The following is a 17924-nucleotide window of genomic DNA, read 5'->3' as shown; positions in this document are numbered from 1 at the left end:
TCAAGGCCCAGGGCTTTTCAAGTGGCCTCTGCAGCACTCTGGGTGCTGAGGAGCGCAAAGCAGCAGAAATCAGGTTGGCTGAGGATAGTCAACCAAGACTGACACCACACGAAAAGGTGTGAAACGCCACAACGCATATAGTTTTCCCCCCATAATTCCTCCACTGGTGGTTCTCCGTCTCCATCCTCCCTAATAAGGTCATTCTGTGCTGGCTTTGCACCGTTTTCACAACTTCCTTATTTTTGAAGCTGACCTGGTTTTGGTGCATAGAAGGAAGGAGATTCTCTGGTTTTTCTGAAGTCACATTTGATAAGCCTTTAGGCTAATGTGTTCTCTTCCAGATCTTGATGTTGATAGTACAAAAAGGGCAAGAGATGCTTCATTTGTCTAGATCAAGACGCTCACTTCTCAGTCTCTACCCCTGGGTCCCATTTTTTGAAGGTATGAATTGGCTAAAGGTGCTTTCTTCTCCTGGAGCCATCCTATTCTATTACTATTCATATCTCCTTAATGCATACAGCCTTTCCCTCTGTCTGGTGAAGAAATCAGTCTGGTGAAGGAGAGAAATAAAGCAAGAGAACTATTAGAGATAGAAAATTTATTATTATGCAAAATACTATGCAAACTGGGGCTTTCCCACATAAGTGTGCTTCCCTGTATTACAGGTACCAATACGAGTAACACATCCAGGAGAACAGAATTAAAATTCAGAAAAAAGACTCTCTCCAAGGCCCATCGGATTCTAATTCTTTTTTTGAAATACTCTATTATAGTAGAGTCAAATATCTTGGGAGCTGGTTGATGAATACTGGAGCTGATGCTGGGCCAATTGTTAAGGCACCAGCTGTCTTGAGGAAGAAGCTGAGGACTGTGAATGAAGAACAGCAGCCTTGCTTCTAGGAAAGTAATATCTGATAAGAATGGTCAAGAAAGATATATTTCATTACTTTAAAATCGACTTTTCCAAAACTATTAGTTTAGTAATTATTGAAATAACTGCTCTGGAAGAAGTATGCTTTAATCCCCTTTCACCATAGCATAAATACTTCCAGTATTGTTAGTAATTATTATTGCCATTGTTATTAGAGTATTAAAACCTCTCAGATACTACTTGAATTGTACAAGCACATAAAACATGGCTTCACTACTAAATCTTTTACAGTGATTGAAGTATCTTGAAGGCCATCACGAAGTAAGTTAATTTCAGTAAGTAAGTAAAAAGATGAAGCTTTTGTGTGATTACAGCACCCGGGGGTCAATTCAGCTTCTTCTAATAATTTTGAAACAATGCTAATTTATACAGCAAGGAAGTCATTAGAAGAAAATACCAGTCTAGCTAAAGTAAATCATGACTTAATGGTCAAAATAAATTTCACTCTTCCTTTTAAGACTACCTTAAAAAAATCCTTAAGGTATTTAAGAATACCTTTAAAAACTACATCAGAATACATGAGAAATAAAATAATTCACTTGTTTGTTTGCTCAAGTTAATTGTTTATTTTGGTGAACAGAGTTCTTAGAATTAAGCTGTGGTTCAAAGACCTGAAGGATATCCAGAGAAGTGATGGGGAAAAGATTCAATATGTTATCAAATGGCAATTATTCAATTAATTGTCCTCTCATATAGTTTTTAATTTATCAGTTGGCATCCCAATATGCCTGGGGGTGTATATATTGGATATATCCAGGTTAGAAAGTGCTTCTTAGTTTTTGTCTCATTGAAGAGGAGCAAAGTAAAGACTGGCAGGAGAGGATTTGGCCTTGGGTCAAACAGCGACACCAGAAATGCAACACATTTTCCCTCCTGAGTTGGGAGAGCACACCCTTAAGACCATAAAAGGATACATGTAAGTTGGGATACCTCTTGAAGCCAAATGTTTCCGAATAAGACGCTCAGTACCATACCAGTTAAAATCTTTTGTGGCATGTCCAATGCGTGGAAGATGAACACTTGCTATTAAAAAGAAAAAAAGGAAAAAAAAGATCATGCCTTCACTTACCAAAAACTAATGGGTTCAAGTAGCAGCACCAGTCATGCAAAGTGATTGATTTGTCTTGAGTTCTCCTAGAGTGCCCCACAAAGTGGGCCCCACACCTCTGCTTCCATCTGTGGCTCCTCAGCGTTTAGCTCTGCCGTCAACTTCCCCTCATGGTGCTTGACTGGTAAGGAAGGTGGTCACAGCATGTAGGGTTGTCTGCATGAACTCCCCATGTGCACACACTTCTTTCCCTCACTCTGAGTCTCAGGGCATGCTGGGATCCTGGCCACCAGCAACTGTATGCTTCTATAGGGTATTCAAGATGGCCACCTAGAAGCAAGCTAACTGGTACCTCTCTTTCATGGAACAAACCAAGCAAGAGAGCCTAAGCAGACCCCTAGCAGTCGGAGCACCCCACAACCCACAGAGGACAACTGCAGATGCACAGAGAACGGGGAGAAAAGAGAACAGGAAGCCTGTTTTGAAGCCAGGAAGCTCCCTCCCTGCCAGGCTCAAATCAGAAAAAGAGACAGTCTCTAGATGTGGAAAATGTTGAGTGCAGGGACTTAGGACTCAGCACTTGCTCCTGCCATGGACTTGGAGGCACCCTCCCTGCCCCGCCGGCCCTCAGCCTGATGGGACTCTAGTCCCACATGGAAAACAGCCTTGATATGGCACACCTAAGTGCTGCCAGAGCCTAGGAGAAGCTAGGAACCCATTTGAACTCTAAATCCCTATGGCCAAATCATTTCCAAGAACTCCTTCTCTGCAGGCAGCACTCTGTGGCCAGCTACTAGGCCAGGGAAGAACACCAGCAGAGTTGCCCTCACTCACCCCAAGGTAAGTTCCACTGCTGCAGGTAGCTCTGGTTTGGGGCAAGCTGCATGAGAGACCCTGTTGCTGAAAGAACTTTTGAGTTCTGAATGCGGCCAGGCTCTAGCAAGAGAAGGGAAGCCAGGAGGAGCCCTATTATCCTGGTAACCCTTCTCTCCCAACATAAATGCTTCTGGGCAACAAATGGCTCTGCCATTCCTACAGCGCTGCCACAGTGGCCAAGGGACAAATATACCCTCCTGATTCCCATGGAGTGCTAACAGCTAGGGATCAGAATGCACTAGCCAGTTCTAGTCAGTGGGGAAAATGTTGCTACAGAAAGAAACTTTGAGTTCTGAGCACTGACAGCCTCAGATAAGCAAAGGGGAGTCAAAGCATTTTGTGGGGAGGAGGGTGCTGTCATCCTGGCAACCCCTTTGTGTCTGTGTGAACTCCCTTCTACAAGAGAAGAGGCTCAGACATCCCCATAGTGTGGCCACAGTGGCCAGGGGATCCATTTCCCACTGGGGTAGACAATTGTGCCTGTAGGTGGGGAGATGGGAAGAGGCAGTACGGTCTGACCTATCCCTCCCTGACTTTGCCCCCTCCCACCTCCCTTAAAAGCCCGGGGACTGAGGATTTTGGGGAGTTCCCATAGCCCCACCCATTGCTTAGGTCATTGGGGAAACAAAGATGAAACAAAAAATCCATAGCTACCATCACAGGTGACTGTCTACCCAAGCACCACCTCCTAGTTGTTGGTCAACTGGCACAGTCCATAACAATATCTAAGATAACAATATAGCCCTTGAAAAGGAGATAAGAACAAAGTGCATGACACTGTATATCTTGCAGACTAGTCCAGAGACTGAGGCACCAGAGATCTTCCTCAGAGTGTCCTCCAGAGACACCGATGACCAGCACCCCTTAGAATTCAACCCCTGTGCCTTTACATCTTGGGATACTTACAGACACCCTCCAGAACCAGTCAAATGGTGGCAATTTCACAAGGTAGCTAGACTCAGAAGAGCAGCAGTGCCCACACTGATCATGCCTTCATGGACAACCACTCCCAGGGGAAGGAGGAGTGCAACACAACAGGGGAGCATTCTGTGGGATGAAATAAATAAATAAATCCCCAAAAAGACTGCTCCAACAGTAGCAACTTTATCTAACTAAAAACAACAAAACAAAAAAATAAAAAGAGTCTATCCTTACACATGAGGAAGACCCAGCGAAAAACCACCAGCAACCTCCAAAGCCTTAGTAAGTCATCACCCATAAAAGGACTTCCCAGATCCCAGGCAATGGGACCCATCCAGAATGACCAGTCCCTGATGGCAGACATAGAATTCAGACTATGGATGGCAAAGATAGTCAAGGAAAGCCATGAGAAGGTGGAACCAGAGATCACCCAGACATTGAAAACTGTATAGGAAATAAAAGCTGAGCTGGCCAATATAAGAAAGGCCCAATACGAACTCCTGGAAATAAAGGATTCTTTTCCGGAATTCCAAAGCACAATGACAAGCCTGAGCAGTAGAATCAACTAGGCAGAGAAGAGAATCTCAGAGGTTGAGGATCAAACTACGAAACTCAATCCAGGCAGACAAAAACAAGAAAATAAACAAAGTATGAGAGATTAAGCGACCAAATCTATGGCTGACTGGCATCCCTGAGAGAGAAAGGGAAACTGAGAACACCCTAGAACAAGCCCTCTAAGAAAATTTCCCCTATCTTGCTAGAGAGCCAGACATGTAGACACAAAAGAGTCAGAGAACTCTTGCAAGCTATTACATGAGAAGACAATCACCAAGACACACAACTGTCTCCCCAAGGTGAGAATGAAAGAAAAAATCTTAAAGGCAGCCCGAGAAGGGACAGACCACGTCTGGGGAAAACCCATTAGAATTATAGCAGACTTCTCAGCAGAAACCCTACAAGTCAGAAGGGACTGGAGTCCTACCTTTAATGTTCTTAAAGAAAAAGCAATTCTAGCTAAGAATTTCCTATCCCAACAAGTTAAGCTTCATTAATGAAAGAGAATTAAAATCCTTCCTAGATAGCCAATCTCTAAGAGAATATGTCACCTCCAGACTAGCCCTTCAGCAGGTACTTAGGAAAGTTATAAGCACAGAAATGAAAGAACAGCTCCACCCATCACAAAAGCACAGGCAATGCACCCAACACAGTGCTCATAAAGTAACTACTAAATAAACTAAAAAAAGATATTGACTCTAATATTATTATAGCTGGGGACTTAAATATCCCACTAACAACCCAAGATAGATCATCGAGGCAAAAAATCAACAAAGAGATCCAGAATCTCAACTTGACCCTCTACCAGATGTACATAATAGATACCTACAGAATACTGCACCCAACAACCACAGAATATAATTCTACTCATCATCACATGAATGTACTCCAAGATCGATCACATCCGTGGCCATAAATCAAGCATACACAAATTTCATAAGATCGAAATACTGCCATGTACCTTTTCAGACCACAGTGGAACAAAAATAAATATCAACACCAACAAAATTCCCCCCAAACTCACAAAGACATGGACATTAAATAGCTTGATGCTGAACAACTACTGGGTTAACACAGAAATCACAATGGAAATTAAAAGATTCCTGGAAACATGAAAACAAAGAAACATCTTACCAAAACCTCTGGGATGCCATGAAAGCAGTTCAAAAAGGGTAATTTATATCTCTATAACCACACATCAAGAAAATGGAAAGAGCACTTATTAACAGCCTCACAAATCACCTTAGGGAGCTGGGAAGATAAGAGAAACAAAACCCTAACTTTAGTAGAAGAATCCAGATCACCAAAGTAAAAGCCCAAATATGGGACCCAGACGACAAAAATATCATAGGAAAAAACCCAACAAAACAAAAAGCTGGTTCTTTGAAAGAATAAACAAGATTGATGGACCCCTAGCCAGAATGACCAAGAAAAAGAGAGAAAAAAAGCCCAAATAAACACAGTCAGAAATGCAAAAGATCAAATCACAACTGAGCTGAAGAAAAACAAAAGATTATCAGAGACTACTATGCACTCCTGTATGGAAGCGAACTTGATAACCTAAACGAAATGGAGGACTTGCTGACGTCACATGATCTCCCAAGGTTGAAACAAGGAGACACCGAGACACTAAACAGATGAATAACAATCCAGGAAATTGCCTCCATCATAAGAAAACTACTTACAAAAAACAGCCCTGGACCAGACAGCTTTCCAGCAGAATTCTACAAAACGTACAAGGAGGAACTGATACTAATCTTACTGAAAGTATTCCAGGCAATTCTCCCCAAATTATTTTACAAATCCAATGTTACACTGATACCCAAACTGGGTAAAGATCCAACAAAAAAAGAGAACTGTAGGTCAATATCTCTAATGATCACAGATGCAGAAATTCTCAATAAGATTCTAGCAAATCTCAAAAATCATCCAACATGACCAAGTAGGCTTCATCCCCAGAAGCAGAACTGGTTCAACATCCACAAGACCATAAATGTAATTACATACATCAACAGATGTAAAAACAAGAACCAAATGATGATATCATTAGACGATGAAAAAGCTTTTGATAAAATCCAGCATCACTTCTTCATAAAAACCCTTAAACATCTAGGCATAGAAGGAACATACCTCAAAACAGTAAGCACTAGCTACAATAACCCCACAGCCAGCATATTGCTAAAAGGGCAGAATCTGAAAATATCTCCCATGAAAACCAAACAAGTCAAGGCTGCCCACTCTCCAGCCTCCTGTTCAACATTGTGTTGAAAGTCCTAGCTAGAGCAATTAGACAAGATAAAGAAATCAGGGGTAGGTAAATAGGAAAAGAGGAAGTTAGGTTATTCCTCTTTGCTGATGATATGATCCTATACCTAGAAAACCCAAGAGAATCTGTCAAAAACCTGCTTTCACTGATAAAGGACTTTGGTAAAGTCTAGGAGTACAAAATAAATGTACAAAAGTCAGTCACATTCTTATACACCAACAACAAGCAGTCAGAAACTAAATAGAAAGCACAATCCCATTCATAATAGCCACAAACAAACAAACAAAAAACACCACACTTCCTAACTAGAGAAGTGAAAGACCTTTACAATGAAAACTGCAAAACACTGCTCAAAGAAATCCAAGAAGATACAAACAAATGGAAAAAATTCTATGCTCATGGATAGAAGAATCAGAATTGTTAAGATGTCCATCCTACCAAAGGCAATCTACAGACTCAATGCAATACTCATTAAATTACCCACATCATTCTTCTCAGACCTGGAAACAACAATACAGAAATTCATATGGAAACATAAACGTCCACTAATAGTCAAAACAATCCTTAGCAAAAGAAACAAAGCAGGAGGTATCACACCTCCTGACTTTAAACTTTATATAAGGCTACATTAATCAAAAAAGGCTGGTATCAGTTTAAGAATAGGCAAATGGAACAATGGAACAGGACAGAAATTCCAGAAGCAAAACCTCAATTTCTCAACCAACTTATCTCCGACAAAGCCTCCACCAACAACCACTGGGGAGAGGAGAACCTATTCAGTAAATGGTCCAGAGAAAACTGGCTGATCACATGCAGCAGAGTGAAACAGGACCCCTACCTATCACCACACACAAAAATCAACTCTAAATGGATCAAAGACCTAAATGTAAAACCTTAAACTAAAAGAACCTTAGAAATCCAGGAGACATCCTTATGGAAATTGGAACTGGCAGCCAATTCCTGATCAAAACCCAAGTGGCCATGCCATAAGAGAGAAGAGAGACAAGTAGGACCTCATGAAACTGAAAAGCTTCTGCAAAGCCAAATAAGCCATCAAGAGACTGGGTAGACACCCATAGAATCATAAAAAATATTTGCCAACTGTATATCTGACAAAGGTCTAACATCCAGGATCTACAAGGAAGTCAAATGTGCCGAAAGGAAAACAACAACCCCATTAAAAAGTGGGCTAAAATACATAAATAGACACTTTTCAAAAAATTTACAGGCAGCCAACAGACACATGAAAAAGTGTCTGTCCTCAATAATCATCAGAGAAATGCAAATCAAAACCACACTGAGATACCACCTAACCCCAGTAGAATGGCCATCATTAATAAAACAACAACAAATGCTGGTGAGGATGCAGAGAAAAAGGAATGCTTCTACAACGCTGGTGGGAATGCAAACTAGCGCAACCTTTTTTGCGAAACAGTGTGGCGATTTCTACAAGAACTAGACATTTATCTTCCATATGAACCAGCAATCCCCTGGAAATATACCTGGAGGAACTCAAATCATCCTACAAAAAAATACCTGTACACACGTTTATCGCAGCATTAGTCACAATAGCAAAAACATGGATCCAACCGTGCTGCCCATTGAAACTGGACTGTAAAAAAAAATGTGGTACATATACACAATGGAATTTTACACAGCCATAAAGAAGGACAATCGTATGGACTTTGCAGCAACTTGGATGGATTTAGAGTCTATCATACTCAGTGATCTATCACAGAAACAAAGAACAGAGTACCACGTGTTCTCATTCATAAGTGAACCCTGAACATTTACCATAATACCATAAGAAAGGGATTGGCAGTAGCAGAATACTGCCAGGGTAGGGATGAGGGGTGTAAGACAACATCAATAAGGGTACCTGATCTCATACCAGGCAAAATGGGGACCAACGGGAGACCCAAACTTGATCTGTACAATGACCACTTGTATATCTAATCCTGAATTGTAGCCCACATCTTTAAAATTAAAAAATAAATAAATAAATAAATAAATAAAGCACAGGCAAGCACAGAGCTAACAGACCATAAAAATCAACCGCAAAACCTAAAAACCAAAGTAGTCCCTTAACAGCAGTTTGAGGGTCAGGCGCAGTGGCTCACACCTATAATCCTAGCACTTTGGGAGGCCGAGGTGAGAGGTCTGCCTGAGCCCATAGGTTCAAGACCAGCCTGGGCAATTTAGCGAGACCTCATCTCTGTAATAAATTTTAAAAAATTTGGCTTGGCATGGCAGCACATGCCTGTAGTTACAGCTACTTGGAAGGCTGAGGTGTAAGGATTGCTTGAGCCCAGCAGGTGGAGGCTGTGGTGGCCGTGAGCATGCCACCGCACTCCAGCCTGGGCAATAGAGTGAGACTCCAACTCAAAAATAAAAAAAAAAAGCAGTTTGACAGACTAAGTCCCATATATCAATAATTATTAAAAATATTGGATTATTGATAAAAAAGAAAATAATCCAAAATCTCCTGATAAAGAAGAACCAAAATAAATTCCCATGCAGTCCATAAAAAAAACAAAAACAAAAACATGAATGGACTGAACATGCCACTTAAAAGGCCTAGAGTGTCAAACTGAATAATGAAATATGATCCATCTTTCTACTGCCTTCAGGAAATCCATCTTACTGCAAACTCACAGGCTTAAGGTTAAGTGTTAGTGAAAGATCTTACAGGCAAAACAGATTTTAAACCAATAAAAAAGACACCGAAGGACACCACATAATGAAAAAAAGGCTCAATCCACCAGAAGAAATATCCTTCTTCAATATATATGCACCCAACATAGGAACACCCAGATTTACAAAAAAATTGCTAATTAAGAGAGGACATAGACAGCTATACAATTACAGTCAGGGAACAGAAAGATAATTAAGGCAAAAAAAAACTAACAAGGAAAATGAGAAACTTAAGTCAACACTTGACCAGGTGGAGCTAACAGACATCTATAGAACACTTCGTCCAACAACCACAGAATATACATCCTTCTCATCAGCACATGGAACATACTCCAGGATCAATCACGCACTTGGGCATAAATCAAGCATGAACAAATTTCAAATTGTCAAAGTCATACCAAGCATCTTCTCAGATCATAGTCGAATAAAAATAAGTATCACCACCACTAACAACCCCCTGAAACACACAAATATATGGGAATTAAACAATATGGTCTGAATGAATTTTGGGTTAACAAAGAAATCAAGGCAGAAATAAAAGATTTCTGGAAACAAGTGAAAACAAAGACAACATGCTAAAACCTCTGGGATACCATGAAATCAGTGTTAAGAGGGAAGTGTATAGCATTGCATACACATATCAAGAAATTAGAAGGATCTCAAATAAACAGCCTGTCACACCTAAGAGAGCTGGAAAGTCAAGAGGAATTCAATCCCAGAATAAGTTAAAAAACTGAAATTATTAAAATAAAGTCACAGTTGAATGAAATAGAAACCAAAAAAATCATAGAAATGATCAAAAAGACAAAAATGATAAATAAGATTGACAGACCCCAGACCTGACTGACAAAAAAGAGAAGGTTCAAAAAAATACAATTAGAAATGAAAAACGCAATGTCACAACTGACCCTGAAGAAATTCAAAAGATTATCAGAAATTACTATGAACATCTGTATGCAAATAAATGAAAAAATCCAGAGGAAATGGAAAATTTGTGGCATCACATAACTTCCCAAGATTAAAACAGCAAGATATTGGAACTCTAAACAGACCAATAACAATCCAATAAATCAATTCAGTAATAAGAAACCTGTCCACCAAAAAAGCCCTGGACCAGAAGGTTTCTCAGCTAAATTCTACAAGATGTACAATGAAGAGCTGATATCAATCCTATTGAAAGTATTCCAGGCCAGGCGTCGTGACTCATGACTATAATCCCAGCACTTTGGGAGGCAGAGATGAGAGGACTGCCTTAGCTCAGGGGTTTGAGACCAGCCTGGGCAACTTGGTGAGACCTTGTCTCTACAATAAATTAAAAAAAAATTAGCTGGGTATGCTGGTGTGTGCCTTTAGTTCTAGCTACTTGGAAGGCTGAGGTGGAAGGATCACCTGAACCTAGCAGATAAAGGTTGCTTTACCGTGAGTGAGCATGCCTCTCTGCACTCCAGCCTGGGTGACAGAGTGAGAATCTGATGCAAAAAAAAAGTATTCCAGGCAATTGAGAAGGAAAGTATTCTCCCTAGCTCACTCTATGAAGAATATCATCCTAGCATCCCCAATGGCAAAGCCTACCAAGGAAAGAAAGCAACAGGCAAATTTCCCTGGTGAACATAGAAGCAAAAATTCTCAACAAGATTCTAGCAAATCACATTCAACAGAACATTTCTAGGATCATCCATCATGAAAAGGTGGGCTTCATTCCTGGGCTTCAACATATGTAGACCAATAAATTGAATCAACCACATAAACAGGTATAAAACCAAGAACCACATGACTATCTCATTAACATGGAAAGAGCATTTGATAAAATCCAACATCCCTTCTTGATAATCCTTGAACACCTAGGTATTGAAAGAACATTACTCAAAATAACAAGAGCCATCTATGACAAACCTGCAGCCAACATCATACTCAATGGGCAGAATCTGTTTACTGCAGCATTATTCACAACAGCAAAATCATGGAACCAACTTAGATGCCCATCAAAAGTGGACTGGATAAAGAAAATTTGGTACATATACATGATGGAATACTATGCAGTCATAAAGAAGAACAAATGTATTTTGCAGCAACACAGATGTAGTCAAAGACCATGGTACCAAGTGAATTATCACAGAAACAAAAATCTGAATACTGTATGTTCTCATAAGTGGGCCCCGAGCCCTGGAAACATGAGAACAAAGGTGGAACAACTGACAATGGACACTGCTAAAGCAGGGAGGGAGAAAGGAGGGATAAGGAGCACACAACCACATGCTAGATGCCAGGTCTTTTACCAGGGGGAGAAAGGGCTTGCTAGAAGCCCAAACCTCACCTGTATGCAATTTACTTATGTAGTAAATCCTCACATGTACCCCACAACTCTAAATTAAAATGAAAAACTGATGGATATAAGATATAGATGGGAGAAAAATCATTATTGCCTGTCCCACTCAAACCACACAACTATAATGTCAAAAATATTCTAAGGCGATATTGGTTTTGTCTGTTTTGAGTCACGGTCTCACTATTGCCCAGGCTAGAGTGCAGTAGAATGATCACAGCTCATCACAGCCTTGAACTCCTGGGTTCAAGCAATCCTTCCATCTCAGCCTGCTGAGTATCTGTGACTACAGGTGTGACCACGCTCAGCTAATTCTGAAAACATTTTTTGTAGAGAGAGGTCTAGCTGTATTGCCCAGGCTGATCGTGAATTCCTGAACTCAAGCAATCCTCCAGCTTCAGTGCATGAGCCACCATGCCTGGCCAGGAATTATAACAAAATTAAATGATTCTGTTAAACACAAGGACCTACAGTCTCTGGATTTCAGTATAATGGAAATAGCATATGATTGGTGGAGTCATAATTAAAATAAGCAAAGGTTCCCTAACAACCCAATCACCTCCATAAACTCTGAGACATATTGGGTTTGGAAATGAAACTAAACTACTTTTTTGGGCAGAGAACTGTCTGTTACTGTGGACTGTGACCCTCTATGAGGAGATAAAATAAACGATATTTCCCAACTGCATATGACCAAGTAACTTCTTCTCTAGTCCTCTGCTCTACTCCATCTGTAAAATCATAATAAAAATACTCAGTGGATGGAGATAATCCGCAGAGATAATGGACACAAAAGTGTTTTGGAAAGGAAAAAGGGCTGTACAAGTAGTTCACCTTTACCATGCATATTGAATGGGATCTTAACATTTCTTACCTTCCTTCAAAAGTCGTATCAAGTGCCTAGAAACTGAAATTCATCTATTTCTGAACACAGGTGGAAGAGCTTACCTTTCTTTTTCTTTGCTGCTAAAAATATCTTCTTCAGGCCCTCTTCTAGGGCTGCCATCTTAATGCCAGACAGGACATTGGAGCGATCACGGTGCTGAGCCACAATTAAGGCCAACTAGAAAGAACCATCATTAATGACCGGCATGACATGAGACAGCCACATTGTCAGCTACATAACTTGCTCATGGAGAGGACATATCCCTTTATGGGTCACTCAGGCTTCAGCTCCATCTCTTTTGGAGGCTTCACCTGAACAGCAATGTCCTACTACACATACGAATTCACACTCCATCATAATTCCATCTTATTTTATGGTCACTTTATATAGACTTTTCTTCCTCCTTTTAAGATATTTTAAAACCAGAGAACCAGAGTCCAAAACACGTACTTTCTTAATGCTCTCAAGGGTAAAGAAAATTTCAGAATCAAAGGCATAGAAAGGATCTTACAAGTTCTTGTGTTCGAGCACTGTAACTGATGTTTGAGTCAGTGGCACAACACCCAGGACGGGCAGTCATTCCATCTCTGTTCAAACAATTCCCATGAGGACAAGATGCCAAGTTATCACCCACCCTATCCTAACCTAAGTGGGACAGAGTTGTAGAGTGTCAAGGGAGCTTCTGGGATGACAGCACCACAGTCACTTCATGGACATGGTGCTCTACTCACTATAAAGAGTTCTCTGGATTCTGATTTTCTTATGCACACTGTGTCATTCTCCCTTTTCAGTTAGAAATAACTGAAGAAATGATGAAATAAACATAAACCACTTGTTGTTAGCCACACAGACCACCAACCTTAAGAGAATGAACCTCTCTTTCAGCCTGGCTTCTAAATTTCTTCTTTTCTAAGTCAGTAAGATTTGGCTCAAAATTTGAATATAAATCCAGGCCTTGGAGAAAGTTAGGTAGGTGTGGTAAATAAAACTCATTACAGGTGTTCCAAATGACAGACAGGCGGGAGATGTCTAAAATGCAAAAATGGTTTTAATGTGGGCAGAGGAAACATGAATTGGTTCCTCTCTACTGCTTATGGCTGATTAGAAAACACAATCTTTTACAGAAATTTTCATGTAACAAGTGATGAAACCCTTAGGGTTTTGAGTCATGTCTTATTCATTCAGTAAATGTACTGTGGGATACTGGGATTAAAAAAAATAGGAGCTCCCATACTAAGAAGGGGCCCAGTGTTCCAGATAGTGCTCCAGGGACTCATGGACCAAAGTCCAGGACAGGGGAAGTACAATGGAAGGTGTAGCCTCACCCACTTGTTATGGGCTGAACTGTGTCCCCCACAATTCATATTTTGAAGCCCTAATTCCCAGTATCTCAGAATGTGACTGTATTTGGGAACAAGGACTTTACACAGATGATTAAGTTAAAATGGGGTGGTTAGGGAGGGGCCTAATCCAGGCTGACTGGTATCCTTATAAGAAGAGGGAATTTGGACAGATACCAGGGATACACATATACTGTGAGAAAACAGCCATCTGCAAGCCAAGGAGAGGGGACCCAGAAGAAACCAAACCTGCTGACACCTTGATCTTGGACTTGTAGCTTCCAGAACTGTGAGGAAATACATTTCTGTTGTTTAAGTCCCCTAGTTGGTGGTGTTTTGTTATGGCAGCCATAGCAAACTAATATACTACAAGAGAGGCCAGTGGGCACAGGGAAGGCTTCAAGAGAAATTGATGTAAGCCAAATTTTAGTTCTAGTAAGAGATGTAGGTTTTTACTTACCAAATCCTGCCCTCTATTTCTTGACTCTTTATCATCAATAGGAAATAAAAGGACACCTCCCAAACTCAAGTCTGAGGTAAAATAAAAAGCAACAGAAAGAACACTAAGTTCACTAGGACTGAATCTTCCCTCTACCTTGCCTTTTCCAAATCTAACTAGGTTTCAAATCCCACCTTCCTTCAGAATCCTTCACAGCTTCCTATCACTCCCCTAGCCTCAGTCAACACCTTAGCCAGGTACTCACTTGTTTCACTCCTGAATTATTATGATTTCCCAATTATTAAAATATCTTCTGATATTGCCAAAAAAGTAGCCCTATAGACATCAGAGAGTCAGTGCAAAACCCAGAGGTATCTGGGAGGCTGGGGAGGTAACACTGTGAGCTCTAAACTCCTTTGAAAGTCTTATGTTTGTCTAAAACTACCCAAATACTGCATTCTACTCTGTATCTATTTGTATATTTTCCTAACTCATCCAAATCAAATAAAATTAATAGTCTAGATAAATATGCTAGTTTAATACTACAGCTTTACATAACCCAGTATGAAAGTTGTCAGAATCAAAATGGAAACACTTGTACTAAAACTCCTGACAAATGAAACCGGGGAAGGTCATAAAGGAGGGGTTCTCATGCAGGAATGCCTGATAACAAGAACTGTCTCCACAGACTGCAAAAATCACGATCTTGCACAAAGACCATGGCAACTTTACACACAAAAAAAATTCCTACAAGGATATCTGCCCAGCAACTGCTTGTCTAACCTTGGGCTGGTGCCACCATCGTTATTTTATTTTTTACTTTGTAGAGACAGGGTCTTGCTATGTTGCCCAGGTTGGTTTCAAACTCCTGGCTTCAAATTATCCTCCCTCCTCAGCCTTCCAAAGTGCTGGGATCATAGGCATGAGCCACCACGCCTGACCCACACTTGTTATTGATCTTTATAGTTAAGAATAACTGATTCAAAACAATTATATAATCCTTCTCATGTTTCTTTTAGAAACCATTGTCTTCCTTTACCTCCTTGAATAACACATAGTTTACTATGGCATGTATATTTCCATGGCAATACTTATTCTCAAATAAATATCATTTTCTTTTGGAGAGCGTCTGTCTGTTATTTAGGTTGATACCAGTTTGAACTTTTTATTCAAACAAAAATGATGGACATCTTGCACACTCTAATCTCTGAAGTCATTCTAAAATACTAGCTGTGCCATTTTTAAAGTCAAATCTCCCAAAGGATTAGCCATTACCCATTGGATAAGGTCCTGCTAAGAATGGCATCTCCTGAGACAAGCCATGGGTCTTCTATGATGTGGCCTCCTCTGTTTCTCTACCTAAACCCTCTACTCTGGCCTTCCTGGCTTGTGCACCATCCTCCAGACACATGAACCAGGTAACTGCCTGGGTCCTTCAATACCCATGTTCTGAGAAAAGTGGGTTTCCTGGGGATACCAAAAGAACGAGACATCTGGGACCCTCATGTCATTTCAAATTCTACCTACCTTTCCAGGCACAAGGGAACTTTCACCATCTCCATGAAGCCTTCCCTGGGAATTCTAGCCCACAGTTTATAATTTACTCTGCTGTACCCTATTTCAGTCCTTTTTCAGAGAAAACTATACACTCCCATCCCCATTTCCTTATTGAACACTTAGGCCTTAAATCTGTGCAATCAAGTTTTAGTATTCATACTCTTCTCAGTATGCTCCAAGGTCATGTGACAGACCTTGGGTCAAACACAGTAGAATTTTCCCAATTCCCATCTATCACAGCAAATCACTTTGCTTTCTTGACATCCTCTCTTCCCTTGAGCCTCAAAATACTGCACAAGGTTCTCTTATTTTTCTGACAATTCCCTCTGTCTCCTCTTCTTGCCTCAGGCCCTAAGTGGAGGTGTTTTCCACATTGTGTTCTCTGTTTCTCTGTCCTATCTCCCACCCGGTTTCAAACAAGGAGTTCTCCGCTTTTCCAACTGCCCAGTCAGTATATACATCTGGGTTAATTATTTCAACCCACATCAAAACATTCTGTCAGTAACTTGTTTTACAAGAAAAAGTACTCGCTCTAAGTCCTTACATCCCTTTTAACTCTAGAGAACTGGGAAGAATGAGAAAAAACCAATCTCTAAGAAATCTGGAGGGCCCTTCTCTATTGGACAAGATCCTTTAACCTCCCAACTCCCCCAGAAAGTAATCACAATAATAATTTTATTCCTCTTGCCACATTGTGATTTCTGCACATAAAAGGAGGTACCCTTTCCTCTTCTCTGTGCTAAGGACAATACTGTTCAGTCCTCTAAGTTCTCCTGGCCTACAAAAGCTTTACTTCTGTCTCCAGGCTGTGCTGACCTCATAATACACCCTGCTTTCCTGAGAAAAGCATCAAATCCCAGCTGTTGTTAGCATTTCAATGGTTTGTCCACTTTCTCTCCTATGGGTCTTGATGTTTTCATGAGATGTTCCTTCATGAAAATGGGGGTAGGTTTAATAAAAAATAAAATGATCTTCATTCCAACACTTTAACATGTATGCAGGGACTGACATTTTAAAAAAACTTGCATAATCATTATTCTCACTGTAGTCTCGAGGTAGTAGGACAAGTATTCTTCACAAATTACAGATGGGAAAACAGGCACAGAGAGGATAAGAGAATGCCTTGAAGTCACATAACATCTAGCTAATTGACAACAGAATTCAGTCCCCAACCGGTTGTTTGACTCCTTATCTAGTGCTATGTAACCCACATGATATAGTCTTAAGTATCCTCTCCTGTCTTATTTCATCCCTAAAGCAAAGAAGCTTTGCTTCTTACCTTTCATTTTCCCAGCCAGCTCATATATTTTTCTTGGCTCAGCTGATCGTGTTTCCAGAGCTGTGAATAAACCACCTCTGCCCCAGCGGCCAGAGTCATCTGATAGAAGAAAGACAAAATTTTCATCTGTAGGAGGTAAAGTTCAATTCACAATTTTGAAAAACAAGGGCACACAAAGTAGACTTGTAAAAGGATGACTTTTCAAAGAGAAGGAAGAAAATATTGAATCTTCTACAGGTTGGACTCTGCAAATATGTTTAGACTTTCTAGAATACGTGCTTGGCCATCATAACAAGAAATCATCTCAAAAACTAATGTTCTTAATGAGCAAAATCTCTGTGGTGCATTCATGATTCCTGGGAGACAACTGAGAAAGAATGGAGAGTAGATGGAACATAAAAGAGTGAGACGAAAGACTGGTAAGACAATAGCACACAACTCCCGCTTTATAGGCAAGAAAGATGAAAGGTTAAGCGACTTATTCAAGCTGGTGCTAACAGAGCTCATTAATCATTCACTCACTCATACCACAAGCATTTGTTAGCAGTTATTACTTGTCAGGTATTGTTCTAGGCACTGGGATCATAGCAGTAGACCAAAAAAAAACGAAACAAAAAACCCCTGTTCTCAAGAAGCTTATTTCCTAATGCAAAGAAACAGCCAAAGAAACAAATATGCAGGTAATATGCCAGGACGGGTAAGCTTAATAAAAGAAGATGGAAGAAAGCAGATAGAGTACAATAGAAGTTAGGATGGGTGATCATAGAAGACCTCACTGAGAAGCAGGCATCTGAACAATACGATGTGGC

General features: G+C 40.4%; 1 protein-coding gene across 11 annotated transcripts in view; it reads right to left on the bottom strand.

The window, feature by feature from the left end:
* Positions 1 to 579: 579 nt before the first annotated feature.
* CHD1L (chromodomain helicase DNA binding protein 1 like) overlaps positions 580 to 17924 on the bottom strand; it is a 55811-nt gene continuing 38466 nt past the window's right edge. For 10 of the 11 annotated variants that reach the window (XM_021715357.1, XM_021715358.1, XM_021715360.1 and 7 more), the window contains 5 exons: positions 17116 to 17214; positions 14301 to 14371; positions 12563 to 12677; positions 1846 to 1954; positions 586 to 911 (listed from right to left, as the gene is read on the bottom strand). In XM_021715357.1, coding sequence (XP_021571032.1) covers positions 833 to 911; positions 1846 to 1954; positions 12563 to 12677; positions 14301 to 14371; positions 17116 to 17214 — 473 coding nt within the window. In that variant the 3' untranslated portion in view covers positions 586 to 832. Of the gene's footprint in view, positions 912 to 1845; positions 1955 to 12562; positions 12678 to 14300; positions 14372 to 17115; positions 17215 to 17924 lie in introns of all 11 variants that reach the window. The other variant, XM_008063765.2, reaches the window with a different exon arrangement.

Source organism: Carlito syrichta, unplaced genomic scaffold (genome assembly GCF_000164805.1).
Source record: "Carlito syrichta isolate Samal-C Ts95f unplaced genomic scaffold, Tarsius_syrichta-2.0.1 Scaffold307024, whole genome shotgun sequence".
NCBI lineage: Eukaryota > Metazoa > Chordata > Mammalia > Primates > Tarsiidae > Carlito > Carlito syrichta.
The sequence above is the reverse complement of the archived record's forward strand: the minus strand, read 5'-3'. Positions and strand labels throughout refer to the sequence as shown.